This window comes from Triturus cristatus, chromosome 1_2, assembly GCF_964204655.1.
Source record: "Triturus cristatus chromosome 1_2, aTriCri1.1, whole genome shotgun sequence".
Lineage (NCBI taxonomy): Eukaryota > Metazoa > Chordata > Amphibia > Caudata > Salamandridae > Triturus > Triturus cristatus.
Window position 1 is genome coordinate 909195052 of NC_140580.1, and position 26493 is coordinate 909221544.

Below are 26493 nucleotides of genomic sequence, written 5' to 3' on the forward strand. Positions count from 1 at the left end.
GTCCACCACCACGTCCACCACCACCACCACCACGTCCACCACCACCACCACCACCACGTCCACCACCACCCCCACGTCCACCACCACCCCCACCACCACCTCCACCACCACCCGTGACAGGTAAAGTGTCACTGGAAGGCAGGGGTAATAGGAGTGTCAACCCCGGCTGTACATGGGACATTTAAGGATGCATTGGGTGCGAGAAGATGGGAATAGGGGCTAGAAGTATTACACCAGTCCCAAGTTACATTTTGAAGAGGCGCAGTGTCACAGGGGCTCCTGTAAAAGCACTCGCAGCATCTCTACCTCACAGTGGCATACCTGCACGAGCCACTCACTCAAAACAAGTATTGGCATAGCCAATAGGTTTCGCCTTTGGGACCATAAGTGTTTAGCCATGCAACACTTGATGTTGCACCAAGGATATTGTGCTGGATAACTAAACACTTAATGTCTCAAAGGCGAGACCTATTGGCTATGCCAATGCTTGTTGTTCATGTGTTAGATTCTGTCAGCACCCTAGATGGCACGCTTTCATTGAAGACATTTGTTGGCATTCTGGCCTGCAACAAGACGAGAGCAAAGCTTTATTAATCTAAAAGGGCTGAAAGCTAGAAGAGAGGCAGGGAGAGAATCCACCTGCGAAGATTGGTCCCACAGTTTAGGAGCCTCTGGTTCACAAATCTATGCGAGAGACCAGGGACGTGGAAGGACATTGAAGTGATGGGGTAGGAACCATCATACAAGTAAAAACATCTAACCTGGGGATTAGTTTACGAGACTAAAACACTACAGACGTCTGAATAACCACTGAGCATAACAACCTAGAATTGACAAGAGTTTGAGCCATTGGCAATGCAACAGCTTAAACTCTCGCAAATGCGAGGCCTATTGTATTCCATATATTTGTTTATTAGCGCCCATGCGGCACTTTCACAAAAAAATGGGGCACTTTTACCAAATAAAGCATCTGTTTGTCAAGTTGACAAACAGATTTTTCTTTTTTTGTAAAAGCTACCATGTCGCGCTTTCACTTCAATAGCGGCTGCACACCTTTCTTTAGACGCGGCTTGTCTAAAGAAAGGGGTGAGGTCTCCATTAATGTGTGAAGCGCCGCGTGGGCGCTAGTAAACAAACACAAAAAATATATAAGCAGGCGCGGCCGAAATACTTAAAGCAGACCGCGCTGCTAAAAGAAATAAACGCAGCCACTATAGTTAAAGAGGACCGGCATTAGTAAATAAAATAAAAGCAGGCAGCGTGCTGCGATGTAGTGGGTGGAATAGGGGCAAATCATTAAACAAAATAGTGCTCACAGCCAAGATAAAGCAGACCATGTTACAAGACAAGTAAAAGGTCCAGTCATTATGGGAGGCAACAAATGCAGACAAGGCGGTACCAAGGAGGGACTAACCAGCCTAATAACGACTCGGAAGCCAGTGTATACAAAGAACAATTACAAAAGCCAATTAAGAATATGGGCGTAGAGTGGACGGGGCTTCAAAGTCATACTCCAATACTGCATGCCTCGCAGCAGCGCATGCGCTGCCCAGGCTCAACCTAAAAACAGATCCATATACTGAAAAAAAACAGGAAAGAAACCTGCAAAAAAGACCATAACAAAAAGTTAAGTACTGTATTGACGGAGGGGGCGTCGTTGGTTAAAAATCTAGGTTTTGGGATTTTATCAAGTGACTTAATTGAAATTTATGGCCGTTTTTATACAAGACTTCAACTAAGACTATTTTTAAATCAGCGTGCTGAAGGGCAGCTTTTAAAAGGCATCCACTGAGCTTCAGACAAAATGCTGATATGCCACTTAATATTGACATATTTATCCATTAGTTAAGACATTTGCGTTTTACAAACTGAAATCTTTGACAATATTTTCCTAACGTTTTGAGCGTAATTAAAAACAAGCAAAATTAGGCGCATCTAATACAAGGGAAATGTGCTAAGTCTTTGTTATGTTATTCAGGATTCTACCTTTAGTTAAGAAAGGGGGGGGGGGGTGAACAATCGCCTAATGTATTGCGATTAGTTATTTAGTGAGCTGTAAAATTATAAGTAAGCTGCTAAGTGCAGCCATTACAGGGATGAGCTAATGGACGCTGCATAAGCATCCTTCGCAGCTCCCGTAAAACTATTGTGGTGAACTACTTCCAGATGAGGAAATACTGGGCTAGTACGGTGCTCCCGGTGAGTCACCACAAATTCAATCTGTAAGAAAACTGTGCTTTCCAACCTTTGACTGAGCCCAAGACAGGCAACACGCTATATGGTGCTAATTTTCAAATAAACCAAAGCCGAAAACGAATAAATAAGCGGAGAAGATATCTCGGTGTGTTGGGCGCCTGCTGCAGACAGCCAAGGGTTAACAGTTTGCAGGCTAGAATTTCGGTAAAGGCGACTTAGCCCTCCATCCTTGTGCTCTTGATGACATGAGTGGCAGCAAATTGGGTGAAAACACCTCGCACGTAAGTGCAAAGGCTTAGTTCCGTCTGAAAGGCGCTATATAGGCATATATACCATTATTAAATGGAATCATTGACCTAACGCATCAGACCATCCAAGATACCACAGTGGGTCAATGCACCTATCGCTGAAATCTGAACACAGCAGATTATAGACTAAAAATGAATACCGCCCAGGTCACTGCCTTTCTGAAGTAAACAACAATAATTTCATTGAGATGGACAACACCACCACCAGTTATTAACAGCGGTGATAAGAAACTCAGCGACAGGAAAGGCAGAGCGATTAACAGAAGAATCAAAACAGGCCCAGTTGTGTTCAAAATTAAATGCATGTGATCCTAACATGACGCATGTTGATTTACCTCCATCCTTTTAAATTGCAATACTTTATCTTCACGGTGTGGCACCATCTTGTTTGCACGACATGAGGGGGGGGGGGGGGGGGAGATCATTTTTGAGACATGGCTAACATATGGACGTGTACAGATTTAGAAAGTCTGTCGAAAGCAGCATATTAGAACAAAAACACCAACAACTTCTTAAATGAATTTAAAAGAATAACTATATTGCGTAAAACAATAAACTGGGCGATGCAACAAAATATTGTTTGCCCGAGACTAGCCACCATGTTCAGAGTGGCCATGAATTTAGCATCACTAAGCCACCTGGGTAATGCTCCTAAATCAGATTGCAGGATCCCATGGCGCCCAGGAGCCCACGGTGATGCGAATGACTCAATAACGCTACAGGCATGCCCAGGCTTCCCCGCCAATCCTGGCATGCTCGCCCTTTGCTAGCACTCCTGGCAGGACCACCCTCCACTGCCCCCCCCCCTCCCCAATGGTAAGTCCAACCTCCCTCATCATGTACACCCTCTGCTGCCACTCCTGCCGTGTCCAGCCTCACCAGCCGCTGTAATTCCTGGCATAGCCAGTCTCACCAGCCACTCCTAGCAACGTGACACTTCCCTAGCATGTTCACCTTTCCATGTCAATCCTGGCACGGCTACCCTACCCTCCCCCTCATGGCCAGTCCACCATCTCCTGCCAATCCAGACACATGCACCATCCTTTTGCACTTGTGGCACGTCCACCCTTCCCCCTCAATCCAGACATGTCCACCTTTCCCGGTCATTCCTGGAACGCGCAGCCGTTCCTACTGATTTTGGCAGGTTGACTCATTTACCACTCCAGGCTTGTCCTTTCTCCTCCACCACTCAAGGCATGTCCATCTTCTGCTCCCCCGCTACTCACGTGCCCGATCACCCCTGCATCTCTAATGCAGTCCTGCTCAAGGGCACTTCTTGCGTCCCTTCCACCTCCGCCAATACCGTACCCCATTCCGTCAGCCACGCAAAATGCTCCCTAAGACCCTTCTGGTAACTGCAAGAGTAACTCAGTCTTCCATTCCAATGCCAATTGAATGGACCCTCCTAACCGTGGGGTTACTGGAACGGTTACCTGCCTCCTGCTACCAGACATGTCCACCACCTCTCAACACCACGGTCCACTGACCATTCCAGCGGCATCTACCCCACTTCAAGGGTCCTCATGGAACATTCAAGGGACATCAGTTGCTACTTCAATGGAGTCCCCCCCCCCCCCCCCTCCCCCTTCGAGCAGCCACTTGAAGGGAGCCCATGGGTCATTCTCAGTTCAACTTGAAGGGATTTTTCACAGTATTGCTTCTCCAATACTATCCACTGACAATTAGATAAGTACAATACACTGTAACCTCCCAACCCGCGCAACTTCAGAGACCTCCTCTTCCTCTGTCCACTCAGAGGATCCTCACGTACCATTACATGGGTAACCCTGCCCACTTAGAGATCCCTCTTCCTCCGGCTACTCCAAGGGTATAGGAGACCATTCAGCGCTCCCCACCCCCGATACTGTAATGGATCTTCTCCCTCCAGCCACTCGAAGAGTCCCCATAGGCCATTGCCAGGGCGATCACAGGGTGGCCTCTTACTACTTCCAGTCTTTCCATTGACCAGTTGAAGCGTCCACTCCTGCACCATACCAATGCCCCCTCTCTCCACCCCAATCTACACCAGCAACTTGAAGGGATCCCTCTTCCTCCGGCCACTCAAATAGCCCAGATGACCATACGCTCTCGTATTCAGCTATTCCAAGAGTACTCAAAGTATTGGAAGGAAATATTTGAATACATCACTTGGAACTTTAAATGAACGCCTCCCTCAAACCATGCGAAGGATTCCCATGGAACATTCCCAATGTGCCCCGAGGCTACTTCAAGACTATCCAAGGACACTTTGATGGTCAGCCTCATGCTCCCCATCTTCCTCCCCGACAGACCCTGGAAAGTACAGGGGATCACTTTACCACTAGCCTATCGAAGGGGTAACATGGACCATTCCCTAAAGGTATTCTTCTCCGTTGGGATACTCCAGGACTACCTGTGGAGGGCAGACCCAAGCTCCTTCAAGGAGCTCTCTGGACATTCCAAGGGTCCCATTTCCGAGGGTGACCCTTCCACAAATCCAAAGAGACCATCCCACTCCTTCAAATTCTTACCCCTTCTTCAGCCAAGCCAAGCACAGCCCACCCTACGGTTCTGCCTGCAGGCATTCCAAGATGCCCATACCCCAGTCACTGGAGGACATGGGGTCGTTTCGCACAAGGCTGTCCCCAAAAACTGAGACCCTGCGTGAGGTGCACAGAGAGGCCCTTGCTGCCAACAACTGAGACCCTGCGTGAGGTGCACAGACAGTCCCTTACCTCACCATGCTGCCCCCAACTTGCAGAAAATCCTGGAAGCTGGAGTTCACAGAAGCTGCAAGGTGCAGAAATGATGAATCTGAAGAGGAGCCAGAGAGCCGGGGAGACCCGGGGTGGGGGAGGAGGGCTTCAGTGCGTGTGAGGAACCCTGAGAGGAACGAGTCTTATCGGCAGTCAGGTTCTGCGTGCACTCGATAGGGCAGTGTGTGACACAGCCTTCCTGGCTCAGCGAGGCTGGCACAGCAGGGCAGAAGCGTTCCAAGACCACAGCTTTCTATATGTGGGGGCAAAGGAAACCACCAGCGGCTTCGCTCGCACTGGAGCAGCCAAACTTGGGAAGGCACAAATAAAACAACTAGAACTGTAAAATAAAAAATTAAACTTAGGGTTGTGCAGTCAAACACCAAAAGGAGGACAAGACTGGATGGAGAACGGAACCCGTGGGGTGAGTGTGTGCGATACCGATAAGGAATAGAATGAGAGAACCTGTTCGCATCATCAGCATGGCAACACCGCAAGGTTACACAACAATGACAGCACAGGCCTTAAAAGAATGACAGACACCAGCATCACGGAGCGAATGAGAAGGCAACTAACTCCTCGGCTCTTCTAACAGGGGCCCCCAGGGTCTGCTCTGCACCAACTGGGCGCTCAGTGGGTCTTCTTAACCACACCCGGGACGAATGGAATTACACGTCCGGGGAAGTCCCCGATTACGCAACGGAGTTGACAAATTTGTGCGGCAAAAAAACAGGCAAATTACGCAGTGTAGACGTGGCGGATTTCGTGACAGTACGACTTCCTTACTTTGTCCTTTTACACTGATTAGGAGTGTCTGAGCAAAAGGTTTCCCCTCATTAGTACCAGTTTATTACCCAAGTACAGCAATAAGCAAATGAAAGCGATCAAACTTTACAAAGAGCCTTACAGTGCACCGCAGGACGTGTTGCAGGGTTTGAGTTAGAAACAATTTGTTACACACCAAATGATGGATTATTCGCTAATGCGGCAAATACATAAATATGTGCAAAACGCGCAGCAGCAAAAATCACATAATTTCAGTGTCCTCACTATACCCTGCACAAGGTTTTACACAGTGCCTTGGATTTCCAGTTTATAGTGCCAGCAGGTGCTAAATGGGTCGGTTTATTCGTATTATGTCCACAGGTTTGCAGGGTTGAATCTCCACAATGCCAAGGCCGTCGTGCGGTACCAGCCGTGCTTAATGTGTCGATTACCCGATTCCTTCCCATTGGTTTGCACGATGCCCCTGAATCTCCACTATACCACAGTCTTGGTGCAGAAAAATGGTGCGGCAACACGGCCATGTCATTTTATAGGTCCGTGCATGCTGTGCGCGCATAGGAAATTACAAAATGACACAGCAACATTTTTCTTGTATTCAGATCCAAAATGAACTGAACAAGTTGCACTTTCACTTGAGCGGAGAGGACAGCAGAAATGTGCTGCCTGGCCTTCCATAGAAATAAAATAAATACATGGGTTGGGTGGTGCAAGGGATGAGCCAGTAGCGGGGAGCTGGAGTGAGGATAAAAGTAAATAAAGTCGATGAAAGCTAAAGCAGCACATAAAAGAAGCAAAAAGCACACAAAAAGGAAGCAAGACAGAAGGCGGAGTGAGGAGTATGCAGAGGAGGGGAGAAGCAAACAAGAGAACGAGCAACATGGAGCATGGTGGAGATGCACACGGGCAAGAAACAGTAACACGGAGTGCAGTGGGCGAGAAGCACTGGAGAGAGATCACTGGAAAACACATGCACCATCATGGAGTGCTTAAATACAATGAAAAAAAGTTCCTTAGGCGTGAACAGTGGAAGGACAGAAGCCAGCCAGTCACAAAGATGGTAAAGAGGCTATCCTACAGGGGAGGGACAAACAAAAGATGGACACGCTGGGACAAGGAAAACCATCAAATAAGCAATCAAATGCGACTGACAAAGTTAACCAATGGTAAGTAATGCGCAGGGTATGAACCCCTGTAAATTCTTGGTGAGCCCAGAATAAGTCTTTGAAAATCAGAGAGCTTACCCTGTCTGGTATGCTAGACCTAATGATCCACAACCCCAATAGCATACACTGGCTACCGATCAAGAATGCCAAATCTGCTCTTGAAATATGATCAACTCACACGGATACTTCACTTTTTCTGCGAATTGCCACTTCATGCCAAAAACACAAAATCTCACCTTCTCCACACTTGTCAGTTCCTGGCCATCAGAAATCCTTTCACACTTTTCTTTTTGCCACACTCATGCTAGGATGACCTTCGTGGGCGAGATATAGCACCCTTTTTCACAAAACTCCATGTACATTCAATTGCTCAGGCAACACCAAATGTCACAAATTTGTTTTTTTCTGACAGCGCTGCAATATTTAGACTTGGTGCAAATGCTGATGGCACAACATTACCTTCCTTGTTGACTGTTGTACCAATGTACAGTGTAATGTATAGAATACTAGTAATGTTCCATGTTAGAACATGTGGGGTATAGAACTCTGAGTGGTGGAATGCTGGGAGGAACGTCATCTCATTCACATCACGTTACTCTGTTATCCTGTGGGCCGGTCACCTTTTGGAATGAAGTAAAGGATTTCTCATCTTGGCCTTGTGTGATTCATTAATTACAATTTTCTTATGGGTGGCCAACCTTTGGTTCCATGGCCCATGACTATTTGCAAAACGATATCTTTCTTCAAAGCTTCCATCCACTCTTCTTCTGTGAATGTTTTTAACCATTTGAATAGCATCAATCATAGCAACAACACATTCCTCCTCCGTATCCTTGTTGGTACTCACTTCTTAATCAGACTGGTAATCTTGTTAAATAGCCCTAATGTTTAAGCCGCCTGAAATATATTTAATTTGAAAATTATATTTCTGCAACAGACATTAGTCTGACCAATCTTGAAGACTGTGCGGAATTCCCTTGTCCAGAACCATACATCACATGTAATAAAGTTTTTTTTTTTTTTATCAGTTATTAATGTAAATTTCTTGCCCCACAAATACGTTTTTAACTTTTCAACTGCCCCCCACCAAAATACAGAATTTGTATAGCGTGAACGAATCACTCCTAAGTCTCTCAAGGCACTGGGGGCCGTCTGGAAGATTAAGTGAGCTATTACCCAGAGTCACATGTTGCTGGGCTGAGCTGCCGCCGGCGATCAAACCATGAGCCCCGTGCTCCGGAGTCAGCCGCCCTGGTCACTGCGCCACACCGCTTCCTTCACCCTCCCAAACACATGCTAATAATTCTCTATGGTACCATAGTGTACCTCAGAACTTTTCAAACCGTGTGAGAGAAATGCTACAGTCTGTTCTTTGCTCTTTGATATTTGCGTGAAAATGGCAACGGGAACACACGCATTGGTGTTCAAGTTACCATGTTTTCTTCATCTGAATCATATGCGTTTAGAGATGACGCATTCATTATCTTGCTTAACTTTACAAAAAGCCTCTTGTTCTTGCATTCACACAAATGCCAACATTTTTCGTAACCATGATCTAAGTAGATCAACCAGGAATGCATAATTATTAACAAAGCGAGAATATTATTACTTTAATTCAAGAAATGATCTGAAAGTATCCCTGGTATCTGGTACAGGTGCGTCACAAATTGCCCTAACAATGTCAAGCTTTGTTAAAATCTGTTTATATCACTTTCATGTCTTCGGAAGACATTTATCGTTTAAGCCCATGAGAGTTATCCAAGTTCAACAGCCACAAAAGAATTACTGAGAAAATATTGGTGGCCGAGCGTGGATCCAGAGGTAGATTTGGATGTGGATAATTGTATCGAATGCCTTAGATCAGATAAGCACTGCAAATGTTTAAAAGAGGAGATGCATGTAGTGGAAATTCCCAACAGACCTTGGTCAAAATTGGCCATTGATTTTGCTGGCTCGAGGTTTGTCTGGACCCTGAAATGCGCTATATAATAGTTTGACTAATTCCTACACTAAATGAATACACTACGAATTTGTTGACAACATAACTATTTAGAGAGCAATAGATTTTTTGGTAGAAATGCTCTCAAAAGAGCGGTATCCAGATATTGCAGTATTAGATAAAGGATAACCATTCATCTTGCAAAAAATGGTGTCACTTGTAGTAAAACATGGTAAAATAACAGGAAGCTCCTTTGTACAGTCCTCCATCCAAAGGTCTTGTCGAGAGAGTAAGTAGGTTTATAAAGGAAGGAATACAGGCTGCGACTTCATCAAACTTATGTGTAAAGAAATGTTTAGGAAGCAAGGTTTTTTTACTTACAACAACCCATATTATGTAACTGGATACACACCATGCTATCTGCTGAGGGATAAGTTGGGTCAAACTACACATACACCAATATTTTTCAGACAAAGACTTGGTAACATGTTAATGATGAGAAATTACATGTTAGTGACAAGATTATGGAGAAATAAAAATGAGGTATACCATGATCAAGTTAACAGAGCTAGAACCCCAACAAAAGCAGCTGCTGGTGATGGAGTCATAAAAAAACAAAAATTAAAACACAGAAAGAGGAAAAAGTACACAAATCAGGTTTGTGCGTTTGAAAGTTTCCAGCAGTGCAGTTTTATTGGAGGAAAAAATTGGAAAATATTCTCTGACAATACAGAAGAAAGTGAAACTAATAGTTATAATTTCATGGGCGATTGTGAACTTCTCAGTACATCATTCGTTATTAGCATTGATAAATGTTGTGAAAATAGTATTGAGTGACAATCTGAAAGTTGTATTGAACAACAATCTAGCATATCTGACTCCGATGCGCACTTTCCAGAATATAGTTGAACGAAAATGGTCTTACCTGCAAGGTTTACTGACTTTGGAATGTGTTTATATTCCAAAGTTCACGTATTTAGCAATGAAATAATATTTATTATTAATCTGTTTCTTAGGATATTACACATACATATATACACACACACAAAAAAAACTAAATATTATAGGAATGTTCTAGTTAGGGTCAGATTTCACTTGTACAAAACCAGGGAAATTTGGCAGTTATAGTTACTTGAGCTAACTATAACTTACGCCCCCGCAATGCACTGCTTATGACCTCGCAGATTACATTACTCATGACAACACTGATGACATCTCAAATTACATCTACAGTATTTTGTAAGAGTTTTTTATGAGTGTTAAACATATATATTGAAGGTACTACAAAACTTAAAATAGTATACTACTACTGAGTGATACTACTTTTAATATACATCATGAGTGGCTGTGTGACAGTATCCTTGTGCGCAAGTGTGTGTGAGTGGCTGCATGGGTGTATAAGTGATTGTGGGAGTACCTGAATGGGTGATTGAGATGCTGTGCGGGTGGCGGTATTGGCGAGTGGGCTGGTGCCTCAGTGGCTTTAGGGGTGGGTGAGTGATGGTGTAAGTGGCTTGATCAGTGGAAGTGTGGTGAGTGGGTGTGTAAGTGGCTGTATGGGTGAGTGAGCGGCTGCTTGAGTATGTGTTTCATCAAGTGACAGTGTGAGTGACTATATTGGACAGTGTGTGTGTGTGTGTGTGTGTGTGTGTGTGTGTGTGTGTGTGTGTGTGTGTGAATGGCTTTTTGGGCGAGCACAGGAATGTGCAAGTGTTTGTATGGATGTGTGAATGGGTATGTAAGTGGCTGTGTGAGTGATTGGCTGTGTTGAGAGGCTTATCGAGTGAGTGGGTGGGTGGGTGTGTGACACTAGGTAAATAAGTGGGTGTGTGAGTAGCTGTATGGGTGAGTGTGTGGTTATGTGGCTGGCTATATGGTTGAGTAACTGGCTGTATGGATGTGTGGGTGGGTGTGTGGATCTATGGAAGAGTGAGGGGGTGGGTGGGTATGTGAGTACTGGTATAGGTCTGTGTACTGGTATGTCAGTGGTTGTACGGGTATGTGAGTGGGCGTAAAATAGGCTGTATGGGGTGTGAGTGGTTCTGTGGGTGAGGACATCAGTGATTTCATCAGTGATGTCATTTGAGATATCAGTGATGTCACTGACCAGGTCATAAGTAATGTAATATGTGAGGTCATAAGCAGTGCATTGTGGGGACGTAAGTTATAATTAGCTCAGTTAACTAGAACTGCCGAATTTCACTGGTTTTGTACAAGTAAAATTTGACCCTAACTAGATCACCAGTGAATTTCTAAGGTTTTTAAAATTCAGTTTGTGAACTATAACATCCCTGCAACCTTTGTTTTTTTTTCAGTGAATTTCCTTGGTTTTTTAAACTAGTAGTCGCGTTTGCAGAGTGGTGGAGAAAGGGGGCTGGGCCTCCGACCAGCTCTCAGGAGTCCCGCTATGTAGCACTTACGGGATGTACTAGGAGGGCTTCTTGGCCCCCCCAAGGTCGCTCAGGAGCAAAGTGAACTTCATCCCCCAACCAGTAGTGCACCACGAGCTGCGTTTGCAGAGTGGTGGAGAAAGAGGGCGTGGCCTCCAAAGACCTCTTAGCAATCCCGCTGTGTGGGACTTACTGGAGGTAACAGGAGGGGTTCCACCCCCACCCCCCCCACCACCAAGGATGTCCTACAGGCCAACTCCTCCTCCTGTTAACTCCAGTAAGTCCCACACAGCAGGATTGCTGAGAGGTTGTTGGAGGCCACACCCCTTTTCTAGACCACCCTGCAAACGCACCTCCCCAGGGCTATGTAGGACTCCTGGAGGGGGGCCATGCACCCCCCCTTCCTTCAAATTTTTCCCTGGAAGGTGGTGGTCGCCGGGGCCGGAGTAAGACTCAATTATTCTATTTGTGCACACATAACCACACTGGAAACACTGATCTACCATGTGTGTTTTTTTTTGTTGCTGCAAGTGATGCCAATTTGTTTTGATAATATATCTATCAACGTGAAGTCGCTAAATCTTTTTGGGGGGCATTCGATCCTCAATTGTCAAACCTGACTGGGCTGTGGCAATCATACATCAACTACATTTTGGAGTTTGATTACATAATACTTTATCTAGTTACCCAAAACTTTCGCTTGCCTAGCTTGTGATCGGACAAATTACTGCCATTACTGCCATCCTTTCTCCAGGCTCCAAACATATTTGAGGACGAGTCCTTGTTGATTTGATTGCCTTTTAAAGTTTAGGTTTTACAAACTCTAACCAGGCCCTTATTTTTGTAAGTAAGCGAGGGACTGCCTCGTCCGAACCATTCGTTCGTCTACAGCTCACCTCTGACCCTTGTCATCGAGAACTGAACACAAATATTGCTTCTTCAATTCAAACTTTTCCTGGTCTTCTAGTTTCACACTTGTGTTGTCAACTGCACATTCCCACCATGCACTACTTTCTTTCACCCAATTACCATAGTTTCCCATCTCATTGCCTCTGACGGTGCCAAAGAGTGCATCAAGTCCTGAGCATTGTATTGCCCAGACTATGAACATTAGAAGAAATAAAGTTCTAAAGAGTGCTCTTCCTTTTCCTAGAAATCTTTCATAACACTATACTTCTCCCCTACTAGTCCTCCCGATGCCCGAGCGTGCCTTTAGTGGTTTTCATTTTAAATGCTCATTGTAGTTTAAAAAAAAAAAAATCAAGTACTCATGACATCCTATAAATTCAGAAGACTTGTAATCCGTACATTGTACAGTAAAATGTTTTACTTATTTATAAAAATGGAAACCTTCCTACTACACATTTAACAAAGCACAAAATCAACTTATGTTATACAACCTAGAACATTCTTCCTCCTTACAGTGTTGAGTGGTCCCTAAAGAAGCTCCTTCCAGTAAGAGCCATAGCGGCGATATCGGCAATCTCCCCGCACACTTGGTTAATAGCTACTTAGCACACAATGAATGAATGAAATTGTATTCATAAAGCGCAATGGCTACCCTGAGGCCTCCAAGCGCTACGGACAACACAACCAGAACCAGTAGGATGCAAATTAGTGCCAGTTTTTATAGAGCCAAGTTTTTAAAAGCCTTCGGAAGACAAGCAGATTGGATTCCTGTCGAAGAGAAATAGGGAGAGTATTCCAAAGGATTGATGCGTTATACGTGAAGGACCGTCCACCACTTCTAGCTCTCTTTATTCTGGGTGGAATAGAGAGGAAGGCGGTGGTGGATCGGAGAACCCTTCTCGGTTGGTAAGGAGTGATTAAAGATTGGATAATCGGAGGGCAGTCTTCCAGAAAGCTTTCTGGGCAAGACGCATGGCTTTAAAACCAAATCCTCTCTTTGATCGGCAGCCAGTGTAATGTCTTAATGGCAAGTTTTGCAGACTGCCACCGCTGGATCTGAAAAAGGAGGCGAGCAGCGCAGTTTAGTACAATCTGGAGCATATTGATGGTTGAATGCGGGGCACCCAGATAAAGAGCATTGCCATAATCGAGGCGAGAAAGACTAAGCACCTGGACCATGATCCTTCTGGCTTAAAAAGGGAGGAGAGGAAGGACCTTTCGAAGCATTCTAAGTATGCCAAAGCAGGAGGCAGAAAGTTTTAACGCTTGATGGCTAAAAGTGAGAGAGCGGTCCAGCCATATTCCCAGACTCTTAATTTGCTCTTTAGGAGCTGGCATGGGCCCAAGGCAGTTGGGCCACAGCAAAGCAGAGTCAAATACGGGGGTATTGCCCAAAAGCATAAGCTCCGTTTTGCCCCCATTAAGCTTAAGGTACGAGTGGTCCATCCATCTGGCTATATCTTCTAGGCAACAACCTAGAGCGCTGGGTGATCACTCAGGGTGGTTTAACGCCACCACTAACTGCGAGTCATCTGCGTAGGTGACCATTTTTATGCCAAATGGATGGACAACATCCTCCAGTGGCCTCATGTAGACATTAAACATTGTGGGGCTCAGGGAAGAGCCCTGAGGAACACCACAGTCCAACGTCATCTGGCTGGAAATTGTCTCTCCTTCAAAGACCCTAAATGATCGTTCGGTCAAAAAAGATTGCAACCAGTGGAGAGCTATACAGGACACTCCCAGATCTCTTAGCCTGCAAATCAAGATGTTATGGTTTACAGTATCGAAGGCGGCACTGAGATCAAGGAGGATGATGGCAGCATTACCCCCTTGATCCAGGATCCTCCTCGCCTCCTCCGTTGCTGCAAGGTTTATTTCATATATTTCATGCATAAAATATGTCAATGTGGTGGGTTAACTTACGGACGACCCAAGGGCAGGCAGCGGTGAGTAACCGGAGTTGCCCACCCGCCTGATGAGCCAAACAACGCCGCAGCCAAACCATACGTTGCTTGTTAGAGCACAGAAGGTACTGTGGTGGAGAACAAGTGTTTATGGTGCAAAAGAGGTTTCAGAACAGGTGGACATAAAGGCAGTGGGAAGAGGTGTGAGAGACAAGCCACAAGAGTTCACGGTTTCAACAAGGTGGCGAAGAAGCCAAATAAACAGCACCAGTCACCTCCGAGTGGAAACAAGTTTTGAGTATGTTGAAGACTAAAATATTTAAAACGTAGTGGTGTGTGAGGGATGGGAAAGCAGCTCTTGTGGAGATGTTGTTTTAGTACACCCACTACTCCGAAAAACACTACATCTTAACATCGAAATCAATGCTGCCCATGAACACCTCAACTCTCCATTTACCGGAATAAAGCTTGTCGGATCCTCGTGATCAAACACACCCGAAGGAAAGCAACACAACTGTACAAACATCTTGAGGAAACACACACAGCAGGCAGTGAAGTGGCATACACCTCTCTTGGTTACTCTTCCTTCTCCCAAACGCACACTGACAAAACAGTCACCATGTTGTAGGCTTGCAGTTACATATGAAAACTACAGGGAAGAAAGATTTGAAGTCGCTGTTTGGCTGACTCTCTTCTTCGTTTGTTATTTACAGTGCACCACAATGCTGCTAATAATCTGTGGAGCAACTCCTACATAATAAACGAAAATGGGCAAAGCCATGGGGGCTGGCCTTGCTTACTAGCATTTGGTTTTGTCAATACTTGTTTTCTTATGACTTGCTGCCTGGCCAATATGCAAAACAATTAACCCGAGCTATAAAGCAAAAAAAGTGGGTGCCCCAAAGCACACCTTGCACTAGCAGGCCCCCATATTGAAGGGGCATATTTATGAAAGAGCAGGATGCCATCACTCACAGTGACGTTTGTGGTGGCTACAGTCGGCTGACCCACTGCCCAATGCTGTAGCTATAGTGGGCGGAAGGAAAATGTGAGTGACAACAACAGACCAATGGATGAAGAGCAGTGGCTGAAAGCCCCTGTAAGTGTATTATATATAGTTTTAGTAAATTATAAAGCTTTTGACTAAAAGCTACAAAGGATCCATCATGCTGTCATTCAGGAAAGGTGGCAAAGAAGGAGAAAAAGGTTTCTAGTCAAGCTTTATTTTATTCCCATTCCCCCACTGTCATTACGTGTGATCTCAGGCAGATGGTATTGGCTTCACTTGCCTCTTAACGGTGATCGCCTGAGCAGCAGACACCTGTCCGTCGACATTTCTACTCTTAAAAGGTAATTAAGATGCGTCCGCCTCCTCAATGTGACCCACATGTTCTGGCATGGCGGGCAATGATGACCCTTAGACCCTGGCAAGCCCTGAATATCAGTTTATTTCGGGAGCTGGCAGCGTGACGAGCAGTTAATATAGCCCCTCGAAGGGCAAATAAACTCTGAGAGGAAGGGCCAATGTTATTTGTTGCTTGGATACAACAGCAAAATTTGAACTTAAAATAAATAGTGCAGCTATATTTAGACAGTTATCAGACGGGAGTCTGGCAGGGCCAAGCCAAGAAATGCACGTGAACTGCGCCGATACGGGCGACCCCGCGAGTGTCTGGGGCAGTGGGGAGGGGGGGTACTTGCTCTCAGTGCCCGTGACCACACTTCACGCTGGGCGCTGCCTGTGGCGGGAACAGCCACACAGAGGCTGCTGGCCAGTTTTTTAAGCGCGCCGGGCCCGCTAGACTCCGCAAAGGGACAAGCAGCAGGTAAACAGAGCAGACCTTAAAGGGGCCGCATCACCACATGGGCTCCGGGCACGATCATGCCCGAACACGTGCGAGTTTGTCACACTGATAAGAGTATTGACATTGTCAAGCGACGCTCGCTGTGCTTCCAGCGCTCTGACACGTCAATGAGGCGCGCACAGCAGATTCCTCGAACGAGGCAGCGACTTGGTCTGTCGAAGGTTTTATGAGATTATGTCGTTTTTATTCGTTTAAAACTAACGTGACGGAATGATTTCCAATACTGGACATTATTCTTGATTTTTATTTCTATTCTGTGCTCGTGTCTTTAATGGTTCTTTTATTAACCGAGTAAACACATTTCAGCCAGACTGCAGAACACGTTCTATGTTCTTGCACCAGGCCGGCAGGGAACGGGCAGCGCCAACTTACCGCAAACGCACATTAACAATTGCAAGCAGGGGCACAGCTTCGAATGGTGCAGCTAGTTCACTGGCACCGGAGCAAAGAGCCTCGAGGGGGCCCGCGGAACACTGATGATGGACAGTATTTCACAGTTCAAACAGCGGTCAGGGGGCCACTTTCCTTTCTGCACTAGGGTCCATGACACACCACTGCACACAAGAGATGGCGCCGTGGCTTTGCATCCGCGATCCTCAGCAAAGGGCCCGGCGTTCCAGATCAGAAAGAACACGAGGACACCGACCCGTGTATTTTGCTAGCGTGCACAAACGACGGCCACCAGGTATGTAGTGAGGCCTTCTTGAGCCCACTTTGATTCTCCATTTTAGGTTTACATTTTAGGCTGACATAATTTTAGCAATGTTATTACTACACGTCTTGCTTGCACTATATTATTCTGGGAAGACACTGTAAAGGCTGCTTGTTTTAAAAAAGCATTTCCTCCTACATAATCTGTACACTTCGTTAAAGGCTAAGAACAGAACAAGATATCCTAATGTTTGCGTTGCCCGTTCGGAGATGGCTTCTAATATCTAGACACATCATTGCATCAGTGCTGAACCTCCAACACGGTGGTTTTATTACACAAACAGTGCACTAACCCTTTACGGGTCACAGGGGCACTTCAGCCACGAGGGTCCTGGAACGAATACTGTGTTTGACATGCAGCTCTGCTTACGCTGACCTTCCATCCTGAGAGAAGGGCTTGCCAATTCCACATCAAGCCGATTCCTTGGTCCAGTTATCCAGGTATGGGGTCTCAGGCTAACTTAAGAGATCGGACTGAGGGTAAACCCAGTGTGCACATACGTTGCTTGCGCCCGGGACAAGGAAATTATCCTTCCTCTTTTCTTTTAAAATTCTGTGCCACTAAGAATTTTGTGCCAAGGGCAACCTCCCCAATGGTTCCGCCCACACTACCCCACTAGGCGAGAGCAGGGCGAGCTATATATCAAATCAATCAGACTGCCATGGTTGGTCCGTTTATTCTTTTTATCATGTTGGTTGCTTTGTTTTATTTGCCAAATAATCACAGCTCATTCTTTCTATGCAAGATTAAAATAGTTTTAATAAATGTACTGAAAATGTGACTCATGTCTTTCCTTGTGCTTACTGTGGGCACACATAAGTAAACAACGAAAGCTATAAGATCTGTTTCCATGAGTTCCTTGGGGAACAGAGTGCCATGTTAGAGGTTGCCAAGATCATCTGCGACCCCAGGAAGGCCAGGGTTTCAGGTGAGGCACTGTGAGCTAGCTAGGAATTGAGCCAACAGTCTGATAGTGCAGATGGACTTAGTACCTGTATTCTGAAGTCCTGTAGTCCTAATACGCAGTCCTACCTTTTCTAGCAGGAACCGTATAACAGGTACTGCCGCAAGAACCGGAAAGGGCAGCTGTGCACCAGTCCGGCTGTCAACAGCCTCTATCTCTAGGCGCCAGAGGACTAGAGCCCAGCCCTAAAAATGAGTGGCGGGCCGCAAGGGAAAGCCCTTCCATCCCCTAGAGAAGCAGGGCTCAAGCAATCGTCATGCCTGCGAGCATCCTAGATCGGTGCCCAGTGTTTCCAGAAGTTTGGTCTGTGCCAGGGCTGAGGCGGTCTGGAGTCAAACTTACCCCTCTCAGAAGCTCACTGGTCGGCTACTGTCTCTAGGAGGGCCATGCACAGGAAGGGAGTGGCACGGCTGGCCAAGAAAGGCAATAAGGAGGGACTGCAAGCAGATAGGGGCAGGCGCCTAGCAGCAGCCCAACACCAGCAAGCATAACCTTCAGGTGTGACAGTCGCCCACAGTGGCACTGACATGTGAAAGACCACACCCTCCTTCCTGCAAACACTGCATAGCCAGCTGTGGACTAATTAGCATATTTAATCAGTCCGGCATATATATATACTCATGGATTGCCTCTCCCAAAACCGCCAATCTACCCTTGTAGGCTTCAGCACATATTTGGTGATTTACTAATTTCTTTGGAATTGTCAAAAAACTGCAGAAGTACTCCCGGGACACTGCGTAAATTGCAGGAGTAAGCAATGTGTAAGCAATTAGAGGTTACTAAATTTACATGCTGTACATTCTGTACAAGAAAAGATGATTAGCAAAAGTACATTTGCACATACATAAAAAAAAAAAAAAAAACACAGGAAACTTTCTTCATAAGTGAATTGGTTTTCCACATGAAAACACCACCTATCCCCACATCGCCATCAGTTTTGGCGCTGGAACCGCCCCACTGCCACAAACTGGCATACAAATACTTCCATACTGGGCAGAAGTAAGTCACCCCCATATCCAGGGTGAGAATGGGCTGTGTAAATATTTTGTGAATACCCTTTTGGGTGTGCGCCAACTGGGAATGGCAGCCTGGTCTTGGAACACCAACTCTCCGCCCCAGAGAACAGATTTATTCCCATCAAATATTACAGCACATTGGTTTTAACACGGTTTAATAATTAACAGATCTTTAATCTGTGTGCAAGGCAACTTGGAAGCGTAAATACACTTTAATGAAGTTCAAACACGAGTTCACACTGGCAAATTAAGATATCTGCGTATTCAAGCTGAACGCAGCTGCTCGTAAAGCTTTATGGATCAGGCACTCAAAGTGCTGAGTAAACAACATAGGCAGAAAAGGATGTTAGTCTATGAAAACTAGCACTGATGCAGACATAGTTTCAGCACCATCCTGTAACAAAGTGTAGTTTAGTCTTTCAGCGCAGGGTCTCCAATACCAGCTGCAGCATCCTCAAGTATGAGGAAACCAGAATACAGCAGTGATGAGATGAAGGAGGTGGAGTGCTTGTTGGGGAGAAGGGCAGGGGGGCGATGGGTAGTCGTAAAGACAAAGTTACTAACGCTCTTACTGGCAGATACTCAATCTAACAACAGATTCCACACCTTTAGAATAGCCCTAGGCACTAGACTGGATGTGGAAGATTTTCCCCCTGCGCTCTGGTAGGTGGGGTCGTGTGGCTCCACGTCGACAGTTCCAACTCTGAAGTGACAACTGAACCCGTATACAAGCTTGTTGGGCTTGACCCTTTTTGCAGGTTCATCCCAGAACTTTTTGCCTTCCTCCTACATTTTTTCTGACCTGTTGGTGGTTTTATTACTCTGGGCACTTTATCACGGCTGTTCAGTGCTAAAGTGCATGCGCTCTCTATGGTAAACTTGGTAAGATAGGTCAATTAAATGTGCCAAACGGGTGTAGACCAATCAGTCCCTTGTACAGTGGTATCTCATATACTCGGGGCCAGTATATTAAATGCTACTGGTGGGCTTGCAGCGCTGCTTGCGCCACCCACCAAAGTAGCCTTTCAAACCGGTCTCAGGCCTCTGCCACTCCAGGACCTGCACGCGCAGTTTACTGCCGCTGTGATGCGGTACATACAGTGGTTGCCACGTCTGTGACTCCCCTTTTACTACGTATCAGTCACCCCCAAGGTAGGCCATAGCTAGCCCTATGGGCAGGGTGCGGTGTAGGTAAAAGGTAGAACATGTGCCTAAACTGTGTGACATGTCCTGGTAGTGACAAACAGCCTCTCACTGCTGTGAGGCTGCCCTCTCATAGGGATGCATTGGGGATTCCCGGATATGTGCTTCAGTGGTAATTCCGGACATGAGAGGGGTAGCGTGATCAAGTTTGGTATGTTTGGAATAGGGGTGATAATGCTGCGTATAGGTGATCGCGGATTTATTATTACTATTTTAGAAATGCCCCTCTTAGAAGTAGGCATTTCTGTGTGCTATATGTCTTTGGTCCTCTGCTAGGATGTGTACGGACTGTCTAGCTTTGGAGTGACAGGGGATGGGGAGGTGCAGTGGCTCCAGAGAGTCTGGATGAGTCGGCGCTAGGCTGAATAGGCCTGTTCTGCATTTGGCGTGGTGGGAGGAGTAGCATCTGTGCCTGCCTTCCACAATGATGGCACCACCCCCCTGTGGTGTGTCTGGGGCCTGGGCTTACACTTACAATGGGGAGTGTTGTGCACTTGCAAAGTGCCCCCCAGAACTGGTTTGACTGGGCTCAGAGCCCTGGGCCAGGGGAGGACAAAGACACTTACTGGTATAAGTACTGGGGCTGTGACCCCAGGTCTGTTGAGCTTGCTTGGGACTAAAACAGAAGAGGACAGCGAGGACTGCTGTGTGCCAGGAGGACCCGCCGTTTGCAACTACCTGCTGCCTTCTGGGTAGCTGAAGGGATTGCCCTCTGTTAAGGGGCCCTGCATGCTGGACAGCCTGTGCCCCTTTTTCTCTGCCCCTGTGCTGGGGAACTTAAAGTGCTGGTGAGCGCTCTTTATTCTGCTGTCCAGAGTGGGCTGACACGGCGCCGATACGGAGAGCAGCTGTTAGGGTGTGTCTTGCAGCGTGGGCAGCCCTGCCCTCTCCTCTGTGGCCAGGGGCGCTGTGAGTCTGGATCCGAAACAGTGCAGCGAGTTCTACCGATTGAGAACTCTTGGGGGGGGTGGGGGCGGGCGGGGGAAGAGTTCTCATTAAGGGCCATCAGGAGGAAGCCTGCGCCGAGAAAGAAGTTGACTCAGTCTCAGAAGCAGAGCGCAGCACCCCCCAGCGAGTTGTCATAGCAACGAGGAAGGCGCAGGAGAAGCCGGAAGTCAGGCGGAGGACGTCTGGCTGTGGGCAGGACCACCTTCCAAGAGCAAAGCCGCTGGAGAAAAGAAGAGAACTGGCCCGGACGCTGTGAGCTCAGCCCTCCCTGAGGAAGCCGGGGCTGCTGCTTGAAGGAAGGCGGAGTGCACGGCAGTGACCGCTTCTCTACTGCTGCCGATTGTTTTCCCTGTGTGTGGAGGGGTCCACGAGGGGTTACCTTGCCACGAAGGAATTGTGAACCTTTTTCCTGTTCTGTGCAGCCAGAGGAGCTGCACACCCCATAACCCAGTGAGGACCGCAGGAGGCCCCGCTCGACAGGGAGAGGTACGGCCTTGGCAATAGTCTACAGGCTGCGCACTTAAGGGGGCCAGTCTATTAGACACAGGGAGGTCCCCGGCTACGTGGGCAGAGCGGGTGCCCCCCCACTGGTGGTACGAATATCAGGGGGGGTGGGGGGGGAAGGGGTGTTGTGCTCAGTGCTATATTACCAGTAGCTACTGGTCCCTAACTGCAATGGTTATGACAGTGGCCCGATTGGCCTTGTGATGTATATAATGTTATGACAATTCCACGACTGGCAAGGTGATTTATGTACTACCTGTGAAGTCATAAGTGCCTGGTGTTCTAATGTGTTTTTATGGATAATACAAAGGCTACTTTTATATAACCATGTGTGGAGTTTCTTTTGTGGTGTGCCTAGTGTGTCGCTGCTGTGTGAGTGTGTTGCGCAAATGCTTTACACATTGCCTCTGGGATAAGCCCGACTGCTCTGCCAAGCTACCAAGGGGGTGAGCAGGGGTTATCTTCAACGTGCAACTCCCTTGCCCTGACTAGAGTGATGGTTTCTGCCTGACTTAGGCGCATGCCCTAGACAACCCCATTTCTAACAAAGCTCCAACCAAGTAAGCCAGTATCAATTTCTATTTTGACACAGTCCGCACTCTCGGAAATGGAGCCACAAAAACCTGTGTCAGTGAACAGATCTCCAATATAGGACCTTTTTAAAGATAGAACACAGGCCATACCACAACTAGGGGAGGCAGGAGGGTTGAAGGTTACCAAAGTTAAGTAACTTGTTATTCTGATGATACTTTCTAACCACAGATTCATCACCTTTAGAATACATACCAAAGCAGTACCTCCCCCAGTGGTGGGTATGCGAAATGATTGACCAAAAATTCCTGCTGGACCCGAAGGCCAAAACATACTTCCCATCAGACCTGGCTATCAAAGCAGTAGTGTGTGCACCGATGCAGACGTTGCAGCTTGACAAATATTCAGGACAGGAACTCTGCATGCCTACGCAATTTTTGCAAAATTGGCCCTTGTGCAATTGACCCTCAAACTTTCTGGAGGCTGCTTCTTGGCTAACAAGTAGCAGACCTTAGTGCATCAGATAGCCAATTGGACAAAATATGTTTCTCCTCTGCCCTGTCTTTCTTTATCTCAGAGAATGCCACAAACAGCTGATCGCCCGTCAGACAGTCGTTGGTGCGAAAGATGTAAAAGCACAGCACTCTTTTAGGTTCCACATGATGGAGTCTCTCCTCCTCTTTCGAGGGGTGAGGTGAAGCTAAGAATGCTGGATGTGTGATTGACTGCCCGACATGAAAGGGAGTCATGATCTTTGGTAGAAAGGCCGCTCTAGACCCTAGCAGAAGTTTGCCCTGAAAGAAGTTTGTATAGGGCGGCTGGACTGACATAACCTGGAGTGAACTAACACAACAAGCTCAAGTTATCACAAGGAGAAAGGCAGCCCTCAGGGTCTAGAGATGTAGACAACAGCTGTGCAACAGCTTAAAAGAAAAGCACATTAGAAAAGCAAAGCTCCAAAATAGGGTTCAACTATGGCATCACTAAGGGTTTAGGAGTAAACATGTGGATTCATCCTTTCAGAAACCACATCACAACAGGTGATTTGAAAAAGGATGGATGGTCTGGTACACAAGAAAATGCGATAAATAAACCTTAACCGTGCCCACTGCTAGTCCTTGCTGGGCCAACGATAAAACAAACCACAAGACACCCGACAGTTTGGCCAGCAACAGGTTCATATTAGGAGTGCTATACCAACCAGCAAACTTGTCCCAGCATTCAGCATAACCAACTTTGAAGAAGGATGCCTGGCTGCAAGAATGAAATCATCTACACTGGGAGGAAGATGGAGTCTACTTCTTCTGGACAGTGTCCACACATGGAGATGTAGATTGCACAGGCCCAGGTACAAGACCCTGCCTTTCCTCTGAGACAGAAGATACTCACAAAGCGGTATCCTGATCGGAGGTCAGCTGCCCATCCTCAGAATTTCCAAGTACCACACCACTTTCCTGGCCCAATCATGGCCACTAAGATGACTTGAGCCCAGTAGTTATTCATCTTCTTTATAACTGCGGGCAAGAAACATAGGGGTGAAAAGGCTTACAGGAGTCCCATGCTCCACTTAGTGGAATGAGTCTCCTATAAAGAGCCCTCTTGGGAACTCCAGCTTGCAAAAATATTGACATTGTGCATTCTCGGAAGTGGCAAAGAGATCGAGCGAGGGCTTGCCCTATTGATGAAAAACATACTGTGCCACCTCCAAGTGCAACTGCGTTAGTGATCCGCTAAGAGTCGGTAGCGGAGTATGTCCGCCCAGTTGTTTGAAGATTGCATCCTAACAAGTCAGCCTGTTTCAGAGGCACAGGGCCTCCTGGCTTAGGGCCTAGAACCTCAGTCTTCTCGGTCTCTTGTAATATTACATGAAGGTGGTGTGGTGGAGTCTGTAAGAACCGGCAAGAGCCTTCCTCCGATGGGCGATAGGCAGGTCTTCAACGCAAAGCAGATGGCTCGCAACTCTAACAGGTTTACACAGAGATGGGTCTCTACCATGGACCAGAGTCTTCACCTCTCCTAGATAGCCACCTCCCAACCCTCTACTGGGTGGGGTAGGGAGAGACGTCTGCTACTGGTCAAATTTCTGCAGTCGCGTAGCCACCACTGAAGATATTCTGCCATATCCTCCGAAACCTGGATCGAATCAGACAGGTTCCATAGGTGTGGAGCCCACTGAGACTTCAGATCCCACCGCACAGCCTGCATATGCCAACTGGCATGGTCAACGAGAAGGATGCAGGAGGTTACCAGTCCAAGAATCCTCAGAGTTAACCTCTCTGAGACCCAGGACAGAGGCTGAAACATTGTGATCTAGCCCAAATGTCCTAGACTCTAATCTGGAGGGAAGGCCTGGCAATGTATTGTATCCAGGATGGATCTGAAGAAGGAAATCCTCACCGAAGGAGTCGGGTGAGACTACTGCACGTTGATAGTGAACCCAGATGATGAAGTGGTTTGCCATAGTCTGGAGGCACTCCACAACTGACTGGTAAGCACCACGCTACTCCAGACTGCTCTGCTTAAACAGTCTGGTGTGTCCAGTCCTGAGCATATGACATATTTGGCTGTGTCCTAGCCACCCTAAATGGTCAGCCCCAATCTGGTATGGAATTCCTCAAGGATTGCTGACAAAATCTCGGCAACCATGTCCCATAATGCATGGGAGTACCAACCCAGCAAGCTGCTGGCGTTGAATGAACGATGGGGGAAGCTAGTGGAGAAGAACTTGTTACCTGAATGTTTCAATTATTTTCGACTATCTGTGGTGGCCGTAGGGAATGCGTTCTAACTTAAACAGCTAGAGGAAGCTTGAACTGCCAAATCTCATGAGCAGAATTTTTCATCACAAAAGGAGGGTAACTTGGAGCAAGTCTGTGGAATCATGCTACCTGTCAAGTTACTGGTGAGCAGGAACAAGGTTTAGCCCAAGTGCCCATGAGAGTAACAGGCCTTCTTTGAATGGCAGCAAGAGCTTGGACGAGGTCTGTACAGAATGGAAAACCTCTTTGAAATTGACTTTTATATCAACAAACATCAACTGTAAGAGGACTGCAGCAAATGAGACTGTCCATGCTGCTGAAGGACCAGGGGGGAGGGGAGGGGGGGGCATAACCCACCCCTGTGTCAGCGGAAGTGTCCAATTCACTGGCCTCTTGCAAGTCCAAATAGAAATTGTCATCATATTGTGAGGGAAATTCATCCTCATCATCTCCATTGTTGCTAAAGTCTGGCTGGTTATGGAACAGAGTTCAATCTAAAGAGTTGATGGAGCGCTGGAGGGTGACTCCTAGGCAAAGGTGCAGTCTTGCCTGAATCAGAGTAAACTGGGGCCCAATGCGTCTGACTGCTGCAGGACACAACCTCGGCCGAGGACACAACAGATTTGATTTGGAGCCAGACTATAGGCTCAACGTCCTCTCCCATCATTGACATGGCAGGAATCGCCATGGGTCATGGTGTTGGATGTGGAGCCTGCTCCAGAGCCTGAGCTGAACGTGAAATGAGTTCAGGAGGGATGGTCCGCAGTGAGGACGGATCTACTGGCTGTAACCGGACTAGAGGACTCTGCAGATTAATGGGACGTGTCAGAGGGAGCCGTCAGAATGCCAAAGAACACAACATGGCTTCCTTGAAAGCCCCAACCTGTTGCAATGTCACCAACAGCCCCAGAAATTCAGGGTGCATGGAGATCAGCTGCGGGATCAGTAGTGGTGGGTACCTCAACATCCTTGCAACTTCTCAGTGGAGAGTGGCAAGACTACGACACACACCACTTGGTCTTCTTTCAATACTTTTTGGACTTCGAAAACCCCAAAACTTGGACAACAATAAAAGGACTGTCACAGGAGCAGCCCAGAGAACAGGAACGGGCCGCACTCGTCTTTGAGCAGGAATGGAGTTTACACAGCTTCTTGCAGTTTTCAGCATTGTACAGCTTGGCGATCCTGAATCGACTTCGGGTGCATAAGGGCACACTGCTGTAAAGACTTGGAACCGTGACCCGAGCGCAAGCGACATACCTTCTGGGAATCTGTCACAAACATCTGCTTGCAATAGTCCCTAAAAGGCCTAAACCCTGTAGTTTTTAGGTCTCGGCTAGCGATGGCTGCGCTTGCGCAGTCTCGCTCGCGAGAGATAATGACTTGGGAGAAGAGGGGCTTGAACCCGCCCCTCTTCTACCCTGTTCTCCATTGGCTGGCCTAGTAAATGCTGGCCAGCCATTGGAGAAGAGGTCCCGTCACTCCAATCATGCCCCGTCCTTTTCGGATCTGGGGGCGTGTTTTTTGCGAAAAGTCTCAGGGAGGAGAAAACAGCAAAACACGCCCCCCAATCCGAAAAGGACGCTGCGTTTCTCTGAGGCAGTTCTTCTCTGCCTCGGAGAAAGGCGGTGGTGTCTTCCGGTGCCCTCGGCTTGTTT

The 26493-nt window shown here is 47.0% G+C and overlaps 1 protein-coding gene across 2 annotated transcripts in view; it reads right to left on the reverse strand.

Annotated features, from left to right (window-relative positions):
- Nucleotides 1–26493, reverse strand: part of LOC146868301 (tyrosine-protein phosphatase non-receptor type 11-like) — a 248597-nt gene that overhangs the window by 176493 nt on the left and 45611 nt on the right. Inside the window, exon 1 of one of the 2 annotated variants that reach the window (XM_085609656.1) lies at nucleotides 5219–5411. The exons of the other annotated variant lie outside the window; for it this stretch is intronic. Coding sequence (XP_085465782.1) covers nucleotides 5219–5226 — 8 coding nt within the window. The 5' untranslated portion in view covers nucleotides 5227–5411. Of the gene's footprint in view, nucleotides 1–5218; nucleotides 5412–26493 lie in introns of those variants that run through there. 2 annotated transcript variants of the gene reach the window in all.